Source organism: Rhopalosiphum maidis, chromosome 1 (assembly GCF_003676215.2).
Source record: "Rhopalosiphum maidis isolate BTI-1 chromosome 1, ASM367621v3, whole genome shotgun sequence".
Taxonomy (NCBI): domain Eukaryota; kingdom Metazoa; phylum Arthropoda; class Insecta; order Hemiptera; family Aphididae; genus Rhopalosiphum; species Rhopalosiphum maidis.
The window spans coordinates 28,187,698-28,207,910 of NC_040877.1; the positions used below are offsets into that span (position 1 = coordinate 28,187,698).

General features: G+C 28.2%; 1 protein-coding gene across 2 annotated transcripts; it reads left to right on the forward strand.

The window, feature by feature from the left end:
- Positions 1-313: 313 nt before the first annotated feature.
- LOC113550348 (cytoplasmic phosphatidylinositol transfer protein 1) lies at positions 314-20,064 on the forward strand. 2 transcript variants are annotated; one of them, XM_026952104.1, is made up of 8 exons: positions 314-726; positions 14,671-14,819; positions 15,285-15,373; positions 16,348-16,355; positions 16,468-16,539; positions 16,645-16,743; positions 16,869-17,024; positions 18,459-20,064. In XM_026952104.1, the coding sequence occupies exons 1-8, from the start codon at positions 676-678 to the stop codon at positions 18,759-18,761; spliced, it is 927 nt and encodes a 308-aa protein (XP_026807905.1). In that variant the 5' UTR covers positions 314-675; the 3' UTR covers positions 18,762-20,064. The 2 variants fall into 2 exon arrangements, with proteins under 2 accessions (XP_026807905.1, XP_026807904.1); XM_026952103.1 differs by lacking the exons at positions 14,671-14,819; positions 15,285-15,373; positions 16,348-16,355; ... (2 more) ...; positions 16,869-17,024; positions 18,459-20,064 and adding an exon at positions 3,917-7,416 and having other exon boundaries at positions 316-726.
- Positions 20,065-20,213: the final 149 nt, after the last annotated feature.

A 20,213-nucleotide genomic window follows, 5' to 3' on the forward strand; every position in this document is an offset into this window, starting at 1 on the left:
ACCGCGGCAGTGCCAACCGCCGGAAATTTCTTCTCCATGAGCCCGGAGTTCCAAGCGCGACAGACCCATCCGGCTCAAATGCGGCGGCCCCGTCCACAGATATATAGTACGTTGTATTATATATATATGGCCCCGTCAAAGCAAGGGCCGCGGCGTGATATTCAGCGGGCATTGTCGTCCCACCCGCCAATAGCCGACACCGATACCATGACGGAAACCGCGGCGAGGTGGTTTTGCATTTCGTTTTACGTTCCATGACGGTGGACTCCGCCGGCGTCACCGCCGCTATCTGGGCGGTGCATCTACACCGTACACCGACACCGCGGCGGGTACGCGTACCGTTCCGTGCACCACGAAAATATTAAATAATATGGTCGGACAGCCGTGTTTTGTATATTTACGTTTTCGCTGATCTGAGATTATTCACTGTTTTTGTTGTTTTTGTTTTTTTTTTTTTCTTCCCGATTTGTCGCGTTCCAGCCAGTCCACCAGCCATCCAACCAGCCACCATTTGGCCCGCGTTTTACCCGTTCGATCGACGCCGCGCTGAAACAGCCTCCCGATAGCACAACGTCCGCCACAGCCTTAGCCGCCGCCGCCGCTGCCGGAGCCCCATACACCGTATTCCGCCAACTTAAGCGCCCCAGGAGCCGTGCGCTAATCTCCAGCAGCGCCATGGTCCTGATCAAGGAGTATCGAATTTGTATGCCGTTGACCGTCGACGAGGTAAGCAGAGTACACCACCGGTAGCGCGAGTTATTTATTTGATTATTTTGGCGGCACGTCCAGCGTTGGTCGCAACCGTCACAGAGGGCCCACTGCAAGATATCGTATCGCCGGGCCAGGCGCGAATTCCTCGTCGTAGGGGGCCTCCTGCCGAAACTGTGGGCCCTTTTGTTGTTTACTCTTTTCAACAACACTAACAAATTACCTATTGCACCCTTTTCGTCGTCTTTCTGTGTCCGTTATATTGTTTCTACCAGTGAATTTTTTTTCCCGCGAATGTTGCCAAGTATTGTCCGGTGCCCCCCTCTTTAAACACCGTCCCTTACTCCCCTCTTCCACCCGGTTGCACTATGATTTCGGCGGGTGTTGTTGATCGTCTGCTGGCGTGCGCTGGTGATCTCTTACACGACAGTCTTAGTGTCCCGCTTTAATGTGTCTCTCCTAGTTCTGTTTTCATTAAAGCGGCTTTTGTATTTGATCATTAGCTCTTGTGTTTGTTATTTGTTACCAGTTCAATTACCTGCTTATTTTATTCATATCGTTTCAAACGACTAAATCCCCCTCAATGAGTAACTGTAAGGACCATAGACACCTATTTTTAAGTCTACTCTTGCTAAATTGATATTATTGGTTGAGTTTCATTTTTACTAAAATATTTTTGATGAAACACATTTGTATAATACCTACAGACTTAAAGATTTGTTTAAATTGTTTATGATAATGTGATTTAATTTTGGAAAGAGATACCTATTATAGAAATATACTAAAATAGTTGGTGCACTGTTTTAGTTTCTGTGATGTTCTCTACAATATAGTTGTACAAACTAATATAATATGGTCAATTAAATTTTTAGCAATCATAAAAATTATAACAATGAAAATAGGTATATAATTAGTTATTAGAAGATTATTTTAACATGAAGTTATGTGGTATAAAATACATAAAATGGTATAAATAATCAAAACAAATTTTTGGAGGGTATTTACTAGATACAAATACTATGTACTGAATAAAATAATGAAATGGAAGTAATCACGAGAATACACATAAAGAGAAATAGATAATGTAGTAATTATTTTAAGATATAATTACAATTTAAAAATAATATAGGTAGGTACTTATAATTATTAGCTCTTTAATCTATTTATTTAAAATTTTATGGATTTTATGGGATTTTTAGATAGGTACCTTTATTAATATTGTAAACATTTTTAGTAAGTACTTATAAAGTATATTAAATTTATTTCAGCAAATAAATTTAAATACCTTTTAAATAAATTTATTTTTGACTCAAATTGATTTGTAAATCAATATTGCTTAAGTTGGTACTCGAGGAAGAAATGTTCACTACAAAATGCTAAATGTAATTGTTGATACATTAACTATTTAATTTGTTCAAGATATATTATTATACTCCTTAACTTACCAATTTCTTACTAAAATACCAATAATATAGGTAATAGTTTCATCATTTAAAAAAATTATTGATTTATCTGATAAATTTAATTCCCAATACTATAAGTACTATGATTTGGATATTTTTGTGTATCCATATATACAAGATATATTATGATAACTGGATTTAACTTATGGAGCAGCTTTCCTTATAGAGTCATTCATCACTTATATTGTAAATAAATTGAGTTTATCTAAATGGACATAAATGCATTGTGGTTATTTTTAGTATTTATCTTAATTGTTCATTAGCTATTTTGCTGGCACGTTAACCCAGTTTAATATCAATTGTTTTGGTATTAAAATAACTTTCAATTTTATTATTTAAAAAAAAAAATAACTAGTCTTAAATTAGACATTTTATAATAAATGAAATATTTTCAAATTAACTTAATTTATGTATCAGATATCTTATAATATTTATATGTTAACATTCAAAATTTATATTTAAGGTTGAATAATTAATACTAAAAATGTGTGAAATTGTATACAGACATTCAGTAGGTATATTTTAATCTAGTTATTAATGAAAATTATAAGAACCTAGTAGTTTTATAAAATTAAGCAGGTATTTAAACGTCTATTTGAAAACTTAATTCAATATTTTCTTAAATATGCTCTTATATTAAAAGTGTATAAACTTTAAATTAAAAACATAAATATATGTTATAAATTATACATTAATAATTGTTAAAATAAAAAAAAATGATAGAAAATAAAAACAAAAAAATTCTTCTTTTAAATTAGATTTTTACTGCATCAATGGTTATCATTTATAATTTCATATTTTTTTGTCGATCAATATTATAAATCATTTTTACTAATATTATTTTTCAAAAATTCAATTATAACATGTATAATTCATACCAGTAACAGGTAGTTTTAACTTAAACAGCAATTATTCATTTTAAAATTGTTTAGGTTTATGTTTATAAAGGGGTTTAAACCCCTTACATTAAAAGTATATTAATATACTCATGTCCCTTATTCTGATTATGTATATTTTTATTAAATTTTTGTCCTTATTTACTTATATTTAATTTTAAGGTAAATAGTTTATATTAAATTGACAGCATGTTTCAAATACTTGAACATAAATAATCATTAAATTACAAATGTTTTTATTTTGTATTATAGATTTCATTATTGTTAAATATACTTGGGTAGATATTTAATTTTGTAGTATAAGTAATTTTATATTCTTATTAACATATTTTCTTTTGTGTCTACAATTATGTACACATTTTAGTTAAGGACAAGTTAACTCAATGGAAAAATATTCCATGGTTCAACTTAATCATATTATTATATTAACATTTTTTATTGTGTTCAAATTTTTCATTTATGTTGTTATTATCAATGATGTTAACATTTTTATTTTGTTCTTTGTTAATGTGGTACCCTTATTTTAAATGTTGATTGAATGGAAACTTTGGGTTTTATTTTTTTATTTTCCTAAGACAAATTAAAAAGTGGCTTTCATGATTTTTCAACTATTTATTGCATTATTTCTACAATTGAAGGTAAGTATGTAAAAACAAACTTTGATTTAGATTACTTGAGCTTTTTATATAATTTATTACACTTATATTCACTATTTAGAAAATAAATCTAGTCTCCCCAAAGTTTCCAGTTCAGTTTGATTTATTAACTAGTAAAAATATGAATATGATATATTTTTAATACTATTTTTAGCTAGTTTTTAATATTTTTGGTATTTTTTTTTTATTGCAGAATATAAAAAGAACATAATGTTGTTGAACACTGAACGTACAGATAAAATGGAGGCAAAGCTAGAAGTTGTGCCTTCAACTCCAGTATTAAAATGGAAGAAAATTCTTGATCCCATTGGACCTCAACCGAGGCCTCGACATGGGCACAGAGCAGTTGCTATTAAAGATCTTTTAATTGTTTTTGGTGGCGGAAATGAGGGAATAGTAGACGAATTACATGTTTACAATGCAGCCAACAACCAATGGTTTATACCTCAGACTTCTGGTGATATACCACCTGGGTGTGCTGCATATGGTTTAGTTGTTGATAATACTAGATTACTAATTTTTGGAGGTATGGTTGAGTATGGAAAATATTCAAATGAACTTTACGAACTTCAAGCAAGTCGATGGCATTGGAGTAAACTTCAACCTAGACCTCCTCTTTATCATATGTCACCTTGCCCACGACTTGGTCATAGTTTCACATTGATAGGTAATAAAGTTTACCTATTTGGAGGATTAGCTAATGATAGCAATGACCCAAAAAATAATATACCACGTTATTTAAATGATTTATATACATTAGATATATCTTCACCTGACGCTTTAGCCTGGGATATACCAGAAACTGTAGGTGATTTTCCACCTCCTCGAGAATCCCACACAGCAGTAGCTTATACTGACTCAAGAGGAAAATGTAAACTTATCATTTATGGTGGTATGAGCGGGTGTCGACTAGGAGATCTTTGGACATTAGATATAGATACTATGTCATGGAATAGACCTATTGTTTTGGGTCCTAAACCTCTACCAAGGTCTTTGCATACAGCTGTGACAATAAAAAATAGAATGTTTGTTTTTGGTGGTTGGGTTCCATTTGTCGAAGAAGTCAAGTTACCTATACATGAAAAAGAATGGAAATGTACAAATCAATTAGCTTGTTTAAATTTAGAAACAATGACATGGGAAGAATTGAATATGGATATGAATGAAGATAATATGCCTAGAGCTAGAGCGGGTCATTGTGCTGCAAATATACAAACAAGAATGTATGTGTGGTCTGGTCGAGATGGATATAGAAAAGCATGGAATAATCAGGTTTGTTGTAAAGATTTGTGGTACTTGGAAGTGGACAAACCACAGAAGTGTGCCAAAAATCAGTTGGTTCGTGCATCTACTAATGCTCTAGAAATTGTATGGAATAGTGTACCAACTGCGGACGCTTATATTTTACAAATTCAAAAATATGATCAGCCAGCTGACACTGCAGCCCCAACTCCACCAACAATGATTGATTATTCGTTGCTACCATTCTTGACACCGGAATTGGCTAAGAAAAATACTGACAATGATGATTGTCAAATTTTACCTACTACCAGTACTAAAGCTGGTAGTCCTGCCAAACCAAATCAAATTATACAAATAATTCCCCAAGGTTCCACTGTTAATTCCTCTTCTTTAGTTAAAGATCAACAGTTCACTCCTGTTATTGCTCAAGCATCTGGAAACATGAAAATTAAAACTGTTCAAAGCACTAATGTTACACCATCGTTACCACAAAATTTTAAGGCTGTAAGTCCTGTAACACCAAAGACACCTGCATTTGTCAGTTCTCCTTCAATGGATATGTTATCAGATGCTGCCATGCATACTCTTGCCGCTGCTGCATCGGCTACTCAAAAGATCAAAACCACTGTAGTAGTTTCTAAACAATCAGAACTTCCAAAACCTGTGATTAAGACTTCAAGTGCACCATTTAAAATTGTTCAAACACAAAGGTCAATAAAAAATGTTATGTCACCTGTAAACACTACAGTGCCACAACAACAAGCAGTTCGAATAACCGGACCTGCTTTACAGACTTCAGTTGCTGGTACAGTTCTTAAAACTGGATCTAATGTTTTTGGAAAGCAAGTGATTTTTCAAAAGCCTGGTGGTTCACAATCAAATTTTGTTACCTTAGTCAAGACCAGTCAAGGTAATCTCATACAAGGTATTCCAGGAAAGATGATTGGAACAACTACTCCAAATAAAAATATGCAACCATCAGTTCTAAAATTTATCAATCCTCCAATAAATCAACAAAGTAGTCCTATCAAATCAAACCAAACTATGAAAACTGTACCATTAAAAACAGTTGGTGCAAGATTACCAGTTGCTGCTAATAAACCAACTATTGTTATTCAAAAAGGTAACTCAAATCGATCAGCATCCCCACAAATCATCATTGTAACAACTGGTTCGAATCTCAGGGGCATACAGACTTTTTCAGCCTCTCAGGCTAATATGACTAATCGCACCAGTGTAAGTAATGCACCTGTTCAAATGGTAATGGTATCATCAGGTGGCAATACACCAACTGGAAGTAAACCTATTACAATTACCATGGCTGGAGCTGGTAATCGTAAAATGGTCACCCTAGGTAAATCAAATTTGACTGGTATGACAATAGGTGGTAAGCCTGTAACCCTTCAAATGGTTAGTGGTCAAAATAATATGGCTATCTTAACTTCAAATTCTGGTGGTAATGTTGTCCAGCTTAAGAACACAAATATTGTGAATACACCTAGTACACCTAGATCTACTGCAATGAATTCAAAAGTACCGTCCTCTGTCAAAGTATCCTCTGATTTACCGGCTAGTACAGAATCTGCTCTTACTCAATTAGCTGTGGAAGCAGGTATCATTGATTCATCCAACAAAAGTACTAACAACATGGAAGAATCAACTGATTATTGCAAAGACGATTTGGAAAATCTGATTCGGGAAGAAGGAATTGAGAGTCTAGATGTTGATATGAACAGTGTGGAGGACACTTCCAGTGTTATTGACTGAATAATTATTTTTATTCTAATGGATTCAATAATTCATGGCTAATTTGTTTTATTTATAGTAAATTTTTTATTTTTTCTGCGTAAGCCTGATTATTTCAATTAGTCTATCCCTAGCCTATCAATAATGTACACTATATTTTTCATAAAATGTTTTTTTCTAATCACAGAAAAATATGGGTAGTTGTAATTTTATTATGTAAATACAATTTTGTATAATATATAAGAAAATAGTATGGTAAAAATGTTAATCTTCATGAATTATTTTGGTTTATATGAAACAATTGATGTTTTTTTTTAACATTCAATAGCCCAATTTGTTATCTCTGGTAAATTAAAGATTTAATTATGGGTAAGTTTTTATTCTTTGTTTATATTTTTAAGTATTTTGGCTCTGTTTATGAATGTTAACTTCATAATTAATGACCTAATACCTACTTTCAATGGGTTTAAAAATGTATGTATTCGTTGACAAAAATAAACCACAACCCTCATAAGGTATACATTATAATAACCGAAATTAAGGTATGGCCAAAATGTTAGTATTTACAAATATTAGTTCTTATTTCTCCCATATATTGGCCTATTTTTATTTGTAAGTATTTTGAAATATAATGAATTTATGTTAATTTAAATACACATAATAAGCGGTATTTACTTAATTAATAACAGAATTGAATAATTTTGAGTTAAGTTTATGTTTTTGCCATTATCCTTGTTTCCAATTCCAAATTTTATTTTTAATTTTTTTGATATAAAATTGAAATCGGTAATTATCTAAAATTTTTATTAAATTGATATCGGTTCATAAATATTTTTACTATGTAAATCTTTTGTGATTTCTAATTACATATTACTTGATATGTACAGTGTATTGTTAAAATTAAATAATAAACAATATATTGTTTTAATAATAGTAGTTTTTTTTTCTGAAAGTCGTTTTTTAACTTAATATTGATTAAATATTATTTATCTTGTCATGTCTATAGGTAACAAATAATATATCTGTTAATAAATTTGATGCCACCTTTTATAATAGATTTTCATTATAATGTTTAGGCGCTTTTCGTATGCGTGTATCATTTCCTACTATTAAATATTACATTAAGTCACTATTGGTGACTTGTCGAAAATTATTATTACAACGATCGTCCAAGGTAAGAATCTTACCAAATCACTAGGGTCGGTACTTTTAACTACCGAAAAACAATTCTTAACGCTTAATTTGGCTTTCAATATCTCGAAGCTAGAACTTCTTCTAAATGTGACTAAACCTATTAACATTGTAACCAACTCTTCCGGGTGGTCTAGTGTTTTTCACTGACGTGTCTTATGATACTCCAACTAACCGTTTAAATTGTATTTCCAAGTTAAGTCAAGAACAACTTTTTAAATTTGAATTTCAATAAAATTAGAATAGATTTGCGCAGTTTATTTTAAATTAACCGTTGTACGAACGTTACTTTATTATACTTCTAATAAGTTATCATTACATTACAATATTATAATGTAATTAGTACCTACATAATGTTTTATAGTGTATATTTTGTATTTATTACATTTTTTATTTTGTTATACTTAGCACAATAATATATGTATTTGTCTTGTGCAGTTATTATTCATTTATTATTGTTATTAACGGAATTCTGAATAAAAATATGTTCTATTTACTACTTTACATGGCTACAAGATAATAACTTTTTAGGCGTTTTTTATCTTTTGATATTATTAGGATTTATACTTATAATGCACAAAATAATCATTATGTAGTGTGACTTGTGAGTAGTAAGATAATGAAGTTCATAACAACTAAGAATTAAATATAAAACTGCACGCATATTAGATATCTTAGTTTTTTAACACTACTTACCTACTGCAGTTTACTGCAATATTATCAAAGTATTGTAGGTCCGTGCTTGTTTAATGAGCATAGGTTCTACTTACGTTTATAAAATGTATATATTTTGTTATAAGCAGTATATATATATTTAGGTGCACTACTTGTGAAATCCAAAAATCTGAATTTTAGAGGTAGGTAAGACAAAACACTCGGAGCTTGTGTATATTAATAATTATATTTTTTAAAAACTAACTTTTTTCCTCAATCGTAATTGTGTAATGTAGATGCCTGTATATTGAATTTTTTTTATACATAATTATTTTTTTTTTACTTTTCACGCTTAGTCATTATTAATTTTATTAAAATAAAATTCAACATGTAAAACCACAGAGGAACAATGTATTTATAAGTCAATTTTTAGCTACAAGATTTTGAATGTTTAAAATTATCTCGGGCATAGATTGTACAATATATACAAAGTTCTGTTGTATTTAACTAATATTTTTATTGTTACTATCATATTTTATTTTATAACACGTCCACTTTAATTAGGAGAATAATATTTTAAGACTGAGAGGCGACATTTAGAAAAGAAATTGACTTATAACGTTTTTCCCCTGTAGTGCGTTTTAGATATTTTATATGTAACTATGTAAGAACATAATAAAATTTTTTAATCAATGTTAGTATGTTACCCGTTAAAATTGAAGTAAATACCGTGAATTTGTTGTACTTGTAGTTATAGTTTTTCATTATTTAAGAAATTATTTAGGAACTATCTTTACGATATATATATATATATATTTTTTGAAACGATTAAAAACACGAATAAATTATTTTTAAATATTATGCAGTTTACTTTTTTTGGTGTTATTTCCATATTAAATGAATTTAAAAAAAACATAAATATTTGAGAATGTTTAATAAGAATATAGTCATATTAAACAATTAATAAATTACTAATTAGTATTTAATGACATTTTCTAAAGTTGTGTAAAATCGCAGCTTAAATGTGTAATTTATAAGTCAAATTTTGTGTTGGCAATTAGATATACATATACCTATTGTTATAAATTGTTACTTGAGTACAAATTAATAATATTACTTATTGCCTAGTTATCTACCGAGTTAAAAATTACATTCATAATTAATTTTATAAATGATTCAATACATAATAACAAGTAGGTATAATATTGTATGACTTTTGCGTAGTACGCCTGTCTATATATGACATTGCATTACTGTTATGAATAAATGCCAATTTTTATGGACAAGAATAATAATATGATAAAATTGTATCTTACATATTTATTGAAATAACGAATGTAAGTAAGTAGGTGTTCACATTATCTTACAATTACATCATTAAGCAATAGTATGCATACCTAATACTTTTATTTTTGTGTCACTATATGCGTTAATAATGGTTGTAGAAACAAATAATTATACATTTTGAAGTCATTAGTTAAAAAAAATGAAGTATTAGCTCAATTAAAAAAAGAGCCAAAACAGTAGACTAAATAATAACGATAAAAAAATTGTCGTTAATTTTAAATCTAGTTGTTTACAATAGATACGTTAAACATTCATGCGTTATGTACAAATGTATATAAAATATATATATTATAATTTTCGTGTGTAAATAATTATTATTGTCAAACATAAATATACAATTATAATGGTCGATTTTTTTTGGAAAAAAGAAAATATCTATCTTCTAATGTCTAATTTATAATTCTAATGGATTTCTACAATTATTCTACAGCTATAGTATGCATAGCTTCTCTGGTATTAAATAAAATAAAACAGTAGTAATGTAGTATAGACTATAGAGCAGTGTAGCCGAGTGGAGTACTGGAGTTTCATATGGGCCACGAGTCGCAATGAAATTCTATTGAAATGTCTAACGCAAATTATTGATCACATTAGTTAAAGCGTTATTGTCATTAATCATTGTAATGTACGATATTGATATTTATCATTTTGTTATTATTTTAAATAAGATTTAGGTTATAGTTCAGTTGGTTTATAAATTATATTTAATGCTGTTTCTATAAATTTGTTGATTTTTTTTAATTGGAATATTATAACATACATTATAATAATAGCGACCATCTTTGGTACTGATATAGGAATTATTGTTGACATAGTCGCGATCAGCGAATTGTTTATAGTGTTTTATACCAACTATTATTATGTATGAGATAATATGGTTAAAAATTATTTAAATTTTACAGTACATTTTTTTAATTAATAACTTGGAAATGTTCAAATGTATGTACATACAAATATATCTACCAAATACTTCTCAATAATAAAAATATATTTAGGACAAATTCGTGCCGTTCTTAGTTTTATACATGCACACATAATTGTATTTTCATTTAATAAACGACGTTTACATACGTCTTGCGGCGACTGAAGGGTACACGAATTAAATTTAATAGTATTTAATATGTTAAGATTTATTATTTGGGAAAATGCATAGACAAGGATTTTAAATTTAGCATTTTTTCTTTTCATTAATTTAAACTGAAATTAAATTATAGTTACTTGTTCAATTGTAATTATATTAGTACAATAAATTGTTAAATTTCTTAAGTAAATGAACTAATTTATGTATTTTTAACAACTAATTTTACAATATTTATTTTTTTCCTTTTTTTTTCAAATTAAAGTTAAATATTTAAAATATTTTGAAATAATTAACATAACATGGACTACCTACCTGAATAATGAACACATATTTTACATTTATTATTAAATTTATTATATTATATATAGGTAAAACCAAAAAGATACCTATTTCAAAATTTATTAATATTTTTTTCTACATTTTAGATGACGTGCAAAATTTTTAATCTGCAGTTTTCTTTAAAACATAATCTAAGATACTAATAAAAAATAATATTTGCAGCTGAGGTTATCAATATTAAACGTCTTTGTGTCGAACCTACTTTCGTTGTGACAGCAGTAGCAGTAGAAGTTGTTTTCTAGCTTTCATAATATAAGAAACTATAATAGGCAATATAGGCATATACATAGCTAATAGCAATCAAGTTTGATTTGCAGTATTTGTGTGCTAGTTCTATACCTACCTATATCATCTCTATGGTATAAATATAAAATTATTTACTAAAATGAAGTAGGTATGAAAATTCAGAGTTTATATAATACCTATATGATGATTGATATGTAATGGGTCTCGAAGTTGGATAACGTTTTTAAATAAAATATTGGTAATAAATTACAAAAATTAAAATTTAGACGACTTATAATATTATAATACTAGTAGTTCTAGCTTATGAAGGTATTATGCAAATTAAACCTACAATCATTGTTATAGGTAAATATAGGTTTCTATAATCTATATTTCAAACAGAATATATACTTAATAATTTTATATTGTGCCCATTTATTTTTGAAATTCGTTACTAACTTAAGCTATGATATTAAATTGATTGTTTTATGCGGGATTTTAATATTATGTACTTATATACCTGCAATTATTCATTATTTATTTAAATTTATTGCGAAATATTTACTGTTTTGTTGGTAACCATTGATAAATACGTATAATTTGGTTTTTTAATAAGTACATTTTTCGGTGCAATATATTTTTGTAATTAATAGCAAGTCAAACAAAAAGACTTAATTTTCAACTTGAAAATAAAAACATAAAATAATTATTTTAATATTTATCAGCATTGTAGATTTAGCAAGTTAATGAACAACTTTAAATTTTAGCAAAATGTAAAAAAATTAACACTGCGTGATATGATATAATTCAATTTGAAGTATTCTAGAATAATTCATTATCAAGAATGATATTTTTGATAATTTCGTGGTCTCGAAGAAAAAATGTTCTACGCAATATCGTATTGTTATAGTATTTTATAGAATAATATCGTACACACATTTCTTAACTTACATTGTCAACGAAAATGAAAAAGCCATTACTCTTATTACAGCCAATACAGAAATAAAGACGTTTATTTTCGTTTCCCAGAAAGTAGGTATGTAGTGTTTTAGACTTTCCTTTTGCATGCACATCAAATAAGTAAATAATTAAACAAAACCTAAGTTAATAATTAATTAAATTCTTAAAATAAAAAGTATGTTTAAAATTAAAACTCAATTAAGAAAATAAACACCCTATATGAATTTTATTAATCTTTAGAAGTTATAATTTATAACTAGCGAATATTATTTTAGGTGGGACTTGCACACTATGGTATCTACTTGTATCCACGGTTTTATAGATCATAATATTATAAATTAAATACTATAATTATTATAGTTTTGAACAGTGGTATTTAAACATAATAAACCTTATTATACCTTTTTGTAATCTAAAAAATTAGAAGTGAATTTTTGAAATAGCGTTTGTCTCAAAACGTGTAAAATTATTGGAATTTGTTAGTTATGTATTTATATTTTTTATGTTGGGAGGTAATATTTTATTTTTTTAGATTTTGAGTAGATGTTAATGTTAAATGTATTGATTTTATAATGACGAGTGTTTTTCTGTACGTATACTGTATAGTGCACTTCAATTTTCCACTTTGATAATAGTTTCTGATAGAAAATTGGATTAAGTTAAAAGTTAATACTAAGATCAAAATTCAAAATTCTTAGGATTTTTCTAAATAGGAGAGCAAAAAAAAAGGAAAAACGAATTTTTACGTAAAATCAAAAATAAATATCAATTCAACAAAATTGATTTTTTATGGTTCTTATTACTGAAAAACGTATAACCAAGAACCTAGATAGGTACTTGAAACTTGTATTGATATTTCCTACACATAGTCTAATTTTCAAAATATTTTGATTTTTTTTTAAAGTTTTTGTCGTTTTGAAAATCTTGTTTTAGTTTTTCTTAATAAATATCGATGATTTTTTTCTTGGTAAAAATTTTTGAAAATGTAATGCATAGTTTCAAATTAATTGCTCATTTATCATATAAAAAAAATATCAAAAATACATGGTCACAATATTTTTACATTTTTAAATTTAGAATTTTGGTGAACCTTATTTATTTTAGATAATTTTCAAATTATTTTGACTTGTTTGAGTTACATTTATTATTCGTGTATATCATTTATTTTTATATCTATTTTAAGTTAAATTTGGATGAAATTATATATTTAAACTATATACAACGGTACTCATTATTTTGTTATAATTCAAAAAATATTATTCTGTGGAACAATTGTACGTATATTTTACACACAATAACATTTTCGGTAAAAATTAATTTGATATGCAGTATTACTAATAGTAAAATAAATTCTTTTAGCAACAAAAACATAAAATAACATAACATAAAATATTTTTAGTGATATAGGCTGTCTCTGATCAGGATCCTTTTTCCGTATACATGCAATTATTATTGAATTAAAAAAAAAAAAAAGATAAAAAAAAAACATAGATCTACGGCCTGCTATCTGAAATGGGTCGATAAGGCATTGTGAAAATTATCAGTATATGTTTTCATTCAGGTCGATAATCCAATCACCTTCGTCGTTTGAAAACAAGATACAAATACAATAGAATTCAACGAAGCGGTGATTACGATAAGGTTTAAGTACCTATACTCTATAATATAATATATAAGATACGGCATATTGGTTTAATATACTGTTTTTTTACGTCTATATCTATTCACCGAGTTTGTAAACAAAATGTTTAACGATCTGATATTTCTGGGTAGATCGATAAAATCCTGACCAGTGACCATTACTATATTTACAGTATTGCAAGTTTGCAGAAGTAGTTTTGATTTTTATGATATGACGAGTTGAAAGGAGGGTATACGTTTATTGAACAAAAAGAGACTACAATCGATCCTGCAGAACCGCGAACAAGTACAAAGGATAAAAACTAATCACGTTCATGAACCCAATTTTTCCTGTAGGAATTGATCGTTAGTCGCAACTTTCATAAATTGTAATTAGTGTCAAATATCTATAAATAATGTTATCCATGCCCGGTTTGCTGTACATTTATAATCATTATTTAAAAATTAAAATCAAACGATAGTCTATTAGAAATATGCAAGATAATTTCAAATTAATTATTGAAATCAAATTTTTATTCTAGTATCACGTTGGCCAACTTTATATGATTGCGAGACACAGCTACGAACAGACGGAAAACGGAGAAGGCGTAGAGACCATAATCAATGCTCCCTGCGAAGACCCCGTTCACGGAAAAGGGCAATTTACCGAAAAAAGGATACATTTGTCAAAGTAATCTTATTTTCATCCATTACTTTACACACACACACTTTATATATTACCGGGGCTCTGTTGGTTAGACAAATATCGTACAGCTTTGATTTGATAACAGTACTAGCTATATCTGCGGTATTATAGTACATATCTTATAAATAATAATAATAATTAATACGGATTATAACATTGAAAAACACTTTTTCAGAGTTATTTCTTATATCTAACAGTATTATACAAGTTTGTATCATTTGTTTAATGTATTTAGTTTATAATTTCTTACACCAATCAATACTCAATAGATTATAGGTACCTACTTTTAAGTTAATTTACAGTTAAAATAATTTATACTATAATATTGAAATTTTTAGAAATGCATAATAATAATTAAAAATATATTTTTAATTTGATCACTTGTATATTGATTAGGTAATATTATTTTTATTATTTTTAAAAATTAAAATTTTTAAATTTTATTTTTAGCCGTTTGCCATATTGGGTTCAAGCAATCATTCCGAAACTGTTTTACATCATTGAAAAATCGTGGAACTATTACCCTTTTACAATCACAGGTAATATTGCTTGGTTGCTTATTATGTATATAAATTATGTATGTACAAATAAATAAATTCGTACTTATACTATAGTAAATACACTATACAGTTTGTTAAATATTGTATATTTCGATTAATTCAGTAGGTGTACGGTGTCAAGTGATTTTGATGTTATATTACTCGTAACATTTTTAACATTGTTTTTAATTAAAGCAGAGACTTGAATCATGTGCATCTAGTACGGAGCAGAGCAAGTTAAATGAAGTCATTAATGACTTGATAATTTTCTAATAAATATTAATAGCTTTGAATTGTAAATTAATGTCATGAAATATTAAATAATTACTGTTAGTTGATGTATATTATGATATATTATAAACTTGTCTTAAATATGACTCGAATAAAAATAAATTATTAGTTATTGGTGTAAATTAAGGTATTACACAAGTATATATATATATTGATAATCAACAATTCTATAAGGTTATTTTAAATAAATAGATTTCGATGTATGTATTTGCTATCAAACTGATGATGATATATACACGCGCACACTAAACACTATTATAGATACATTGTAAATTATAATTTGTAGAAAGATTGAAAATCTTAAGCGTGTGGCGAAATTACTTTACACTGAGACATAGAGTAATAGGTATACATAGGTAACGACTACATGTACATTAATTTGCTGTATTATAAATTAGACTGAGTAAAATACGACGAAATATTTAATACACATACATTTGCAGTGTAATGCGTTACAATAACGCATAAGGTTGTAAACTATATAAGGTACACGGCATTTATTATAACGTATGCGTGTACGTGTACATGCAGGTATCAAAAGTAATAGCAATACGGTATTTTAGTTACTTAATAGTCGACACTAAGTTCAATATTTTTAACCGAGTATAATAATAATAATATATACATAATATGTTTTTTTTTTTGATTGGTTTCATGTCTGTGTGCCGAAATCGGAATTCCAGAATATACCGTAAGTATTTTTGACGAATTTAATATAATATTAGCCATATGTATGATCAAAAATCATTATTTTCGAATCGTTAATTATATTATTTATCGTTTGTTTGATTTTTTTTCACCAGTGCTCATTTATTCCGAAGTTGAGCGTTACTATCCATACGAAATTCGAAGATAACTCTGGAACGACAGAAAACGTAATCATTCGTCATTATTTAATATTATACTCGTATTTATTCTTGTAAACATAAACGCATTGCATGTATTACGTTTGAATATTTTTTGTTGTTTGAAATTTACAGTGTCTTGGATTGACCGGTGAGAAGCTTGTGGAAAGGATTGTGGATTTCGTGGACGTCGCGTACGACGAAGTTAGCCCAAAACACTACAAAGAGGAAGAGGTACGTAAAATGATAAATGTTGTATATTTTATATATATTAGATTTTAGATTTTTTGATAGTGAAATCGTAATAAACATATGGGTACACCGAACACATGATAAGATGGTTGTATGTGTGTTTATAGGATCTGAAGTTTTTCCAGTCAAAAAAGACCATGAGAGGTCCCTTGCCGGAAAATTGGAAAAATACAACTTCGCCGATTATGTGCTCGTACAAAGTCGTCGAGGCGTCGTTCGAGGTGTGGGGCATTCAGTCCAAGGCCGAAGAATATATTCAAAAAGTAAATTTAATCTTTGATAATATTATTATTATAAAATATTTTGTAATCGATAATATAATCTCCATTAGTAACTAATTATACAGAAAATAAAATATATTTTTATTTCTATTTCAATGAGACATTAATGCCGGGTTGCATGAAACTGAACTTTACATTTATTTAATGAATAGTTTTATTGAACCGTTAAATATTTTTACAGACGTGTTTGGGTTGCACAAACAGTTCAATAAAAATATATTGGCATTAAACGTGATACCAAGATTTGTGTAGAAGTTTAAGCTTATCACAGACAAAGTACTATATTAAGTTCTATGGTGACGATGTATTACTGATACGTACACGCGATAACTGTAGGTTTATCGAATGATTACAATTTAAAGAGCCGAAATCAGCCCATTTGTTTAGTGAGCTGGTAATCTATATTTTAATGGCCCAATAAAATTATTGAACGTTTAAAGATTGTTTAACGGATGAATACAATTTTAATCATTCGTTAGCGCGCTAACGGCTCGTTAAACGTTTAACGGACGTTCATGCAACCCGGCATAAGACTTGAGATATATATAAATAATTTATAATTATTGACAAGAGGAAATTATACCTTAATTTGTTGTCTCCGTTTTTTAAGTGCGTAACATAGCAAATTTACGTTTAGCAGGTCACGTTTAGATTTTTTTGTTTAAAAAGAGTAAATCAATCTATTACGCAACTTATCGTTAAGAACATAATTTGTGTTCGCTTGTTTGTTTTTACGATAGTTAATTTTTTTAGTTATAAATATTTTTAAATTTCGCTTTATTGTATACGCAAAACTCAAAAAAATTGACTCAAATTGTAAATGAAATCGTACAGAAATCGTTAGGTCAAGTGATTTTGTAAAGTTTACTTCTTTAATAATTAAAAATATATAGTAGGTTGTTTTGGTATGTTCCGTTAGTTATCAAAAACTGCCTAAAATTTCGATCAGAATATTTTCAAACTAATAAAATTTTAAAACACTCAAACATATTTAAATCATAATTAAATATTATGATTCATTGTATATTAGGAAAATAGTTGATTCGTTAGGTTTGCAAGAACTTACAGGGGAAAATGCATAACCATGAACATATAATATTGTTACGTATATGACTATAATAAAGAGAGACTTACTGTAGAGTTTTAGTTCTAATAACTTTAAAAATCTTTAAATTTTTGTTTAAAATAAAAATAAATCTTTTTTTAAAAAAAATATTTGTATATTTTACAATCTTTACATATAGGTTCAATGCAATAAGTAACAGTTATGTTTTTTTGTACTTGATTGAAGTGAGTGACAATTTACATTTTAACAATTGTTGTTTGTTAATTACAATTAAAATAAATTAATACAATTTTTTAGAATCAAAAATTTAAATTAAAAATTTAAATCAACGAATTTTTGTATTTTCGCAGACAATTCGTGAGATTTTGTTGCTTGGCCACCGTCAAGCTTTCGCGTGGATCGATGATTGGATATCGATGACGATCGCAGACGTTCGTACTTACGAGTGCGAAATGCAACGTAAGACCAACACTAAAGTAAACGCTTGTGTATCGGACGCCGAGGTCGGTGAAAATTCAACGGTGTTGGAGGGTGAAGGTAGTGGCGGGGGACTTAAGTCTCCCAAATCTTTTTCACCATTGACCAATCTGTTCTCTCCGTCGTCGTCGTCGTCGTCGTCAGGTCAAAACAATACCTCGTGGTTTTCTTGGTGATACATTTGAAATCGAATCGTTTTTTCTGATTACGTAACAATATTTACTACAACACTTAAAAAAAATAAGTTTTTCTCTTCCTATTATATTATTATCATACAACTTTCATTTTCGGATGAGCTTTAACAATACGTATCTTATTTCAAATATTAAAATATAATGTTATAACTAAAATTTATCTATTTCTAAACTGCATGTATTCCAGATTTTCGCTAATCGTATATAATGTATTTATATACATACAATTTATTATTTTATAAACATTACACTGTTTATAATATCTAGAACCTATACTACATATTTCGCCTAAGTCATTTTTTAAAATTTTTTTTTGTGTCCTCGATAGTTTTTTTTTTAAAAATTGTGTTAGTATATTACACGCTGTATTTATTACATGCAATGTTCAATAATAATATTTTTTGAACAAATTTAATTTTCACTAGAAATCATTGACTACTTATAATATTGAAGGTCATAAATTCTACGCATTGAACGTATATACTTATTTTCATTGTATCCACCTTAATAATATATTATATATCGACTTAATACGCACCGACAGTATTAATACGATTCGGAACGGGTTTTCTCGTCGTATCTATATACTTATATACTGTCGCCGCCTTGTATTGTTCGGTAGAGCATAATGTAGTTACGATCAAAATGATAATATGCTTTACAATTGTCTTCAAACGAGAATCGAATTTCGTTCGCTAACTATTCGATTTCAATTATTGCTATACGAGCGAGTGTTATAAGTTAATTTTCAGTGCCTTCGATCGCATGTTTTCACCTTTATGTGGGATGAAAAAAAAAATTGTCACTTTTAAAACTACCTAAGGAGTATATGAAAATAATTTTATTATTCTTATTATATAATTGATATGATATTTAATACCTAAATAATGCTTGTATTGTTACATTTTGATACCCCGCAATAATATTCAACATAAAAGTTATTATTTAGTTATTGTACGCGTAACGAACAAGGTTTATTTTGTATTTACAATGGCATCACTATTAGAATTAACTACCTACTGTTATACCTATCTGTATTGTATACATTAATATTATGCACGTTGCAGGCGCCAAACATTAGTAGATGTAAAATGTTTTGCCCGCAATTCCACAGAATTTGTTAACTATATACTTGTATTATGTCATATGAACGATGAACACTTCAGTATTGTCAAAATTTGTAGTCTTAATTTTTTTTTGTTTTTTTTTTATTACCTAACACGATATTATGTTGATTTGCATGTTTTAACTAAATACAATGCTCTGAGACTTATTCTCAAAACAACGTCGGTGGCATTTTTTTACTTATTCATTCTCATTATATTTTGTTGTTATTAACTTATATAAATTATGTTGATTTTTTTAATGCCAATGCAACACTTACACTGTTCGCAGTTGGCCAAAGTTGTTAATATTATACTCGTATATTTTTAA

Coding starts and splice junctions, on each gene's coding strand:
- LOC113550348 (XM_026952103.1), top strand. CDS start 3,934: ATGTTGTTGAACACTGAACGTACAGATAAAATGGAGGCAAAGCTAGAA.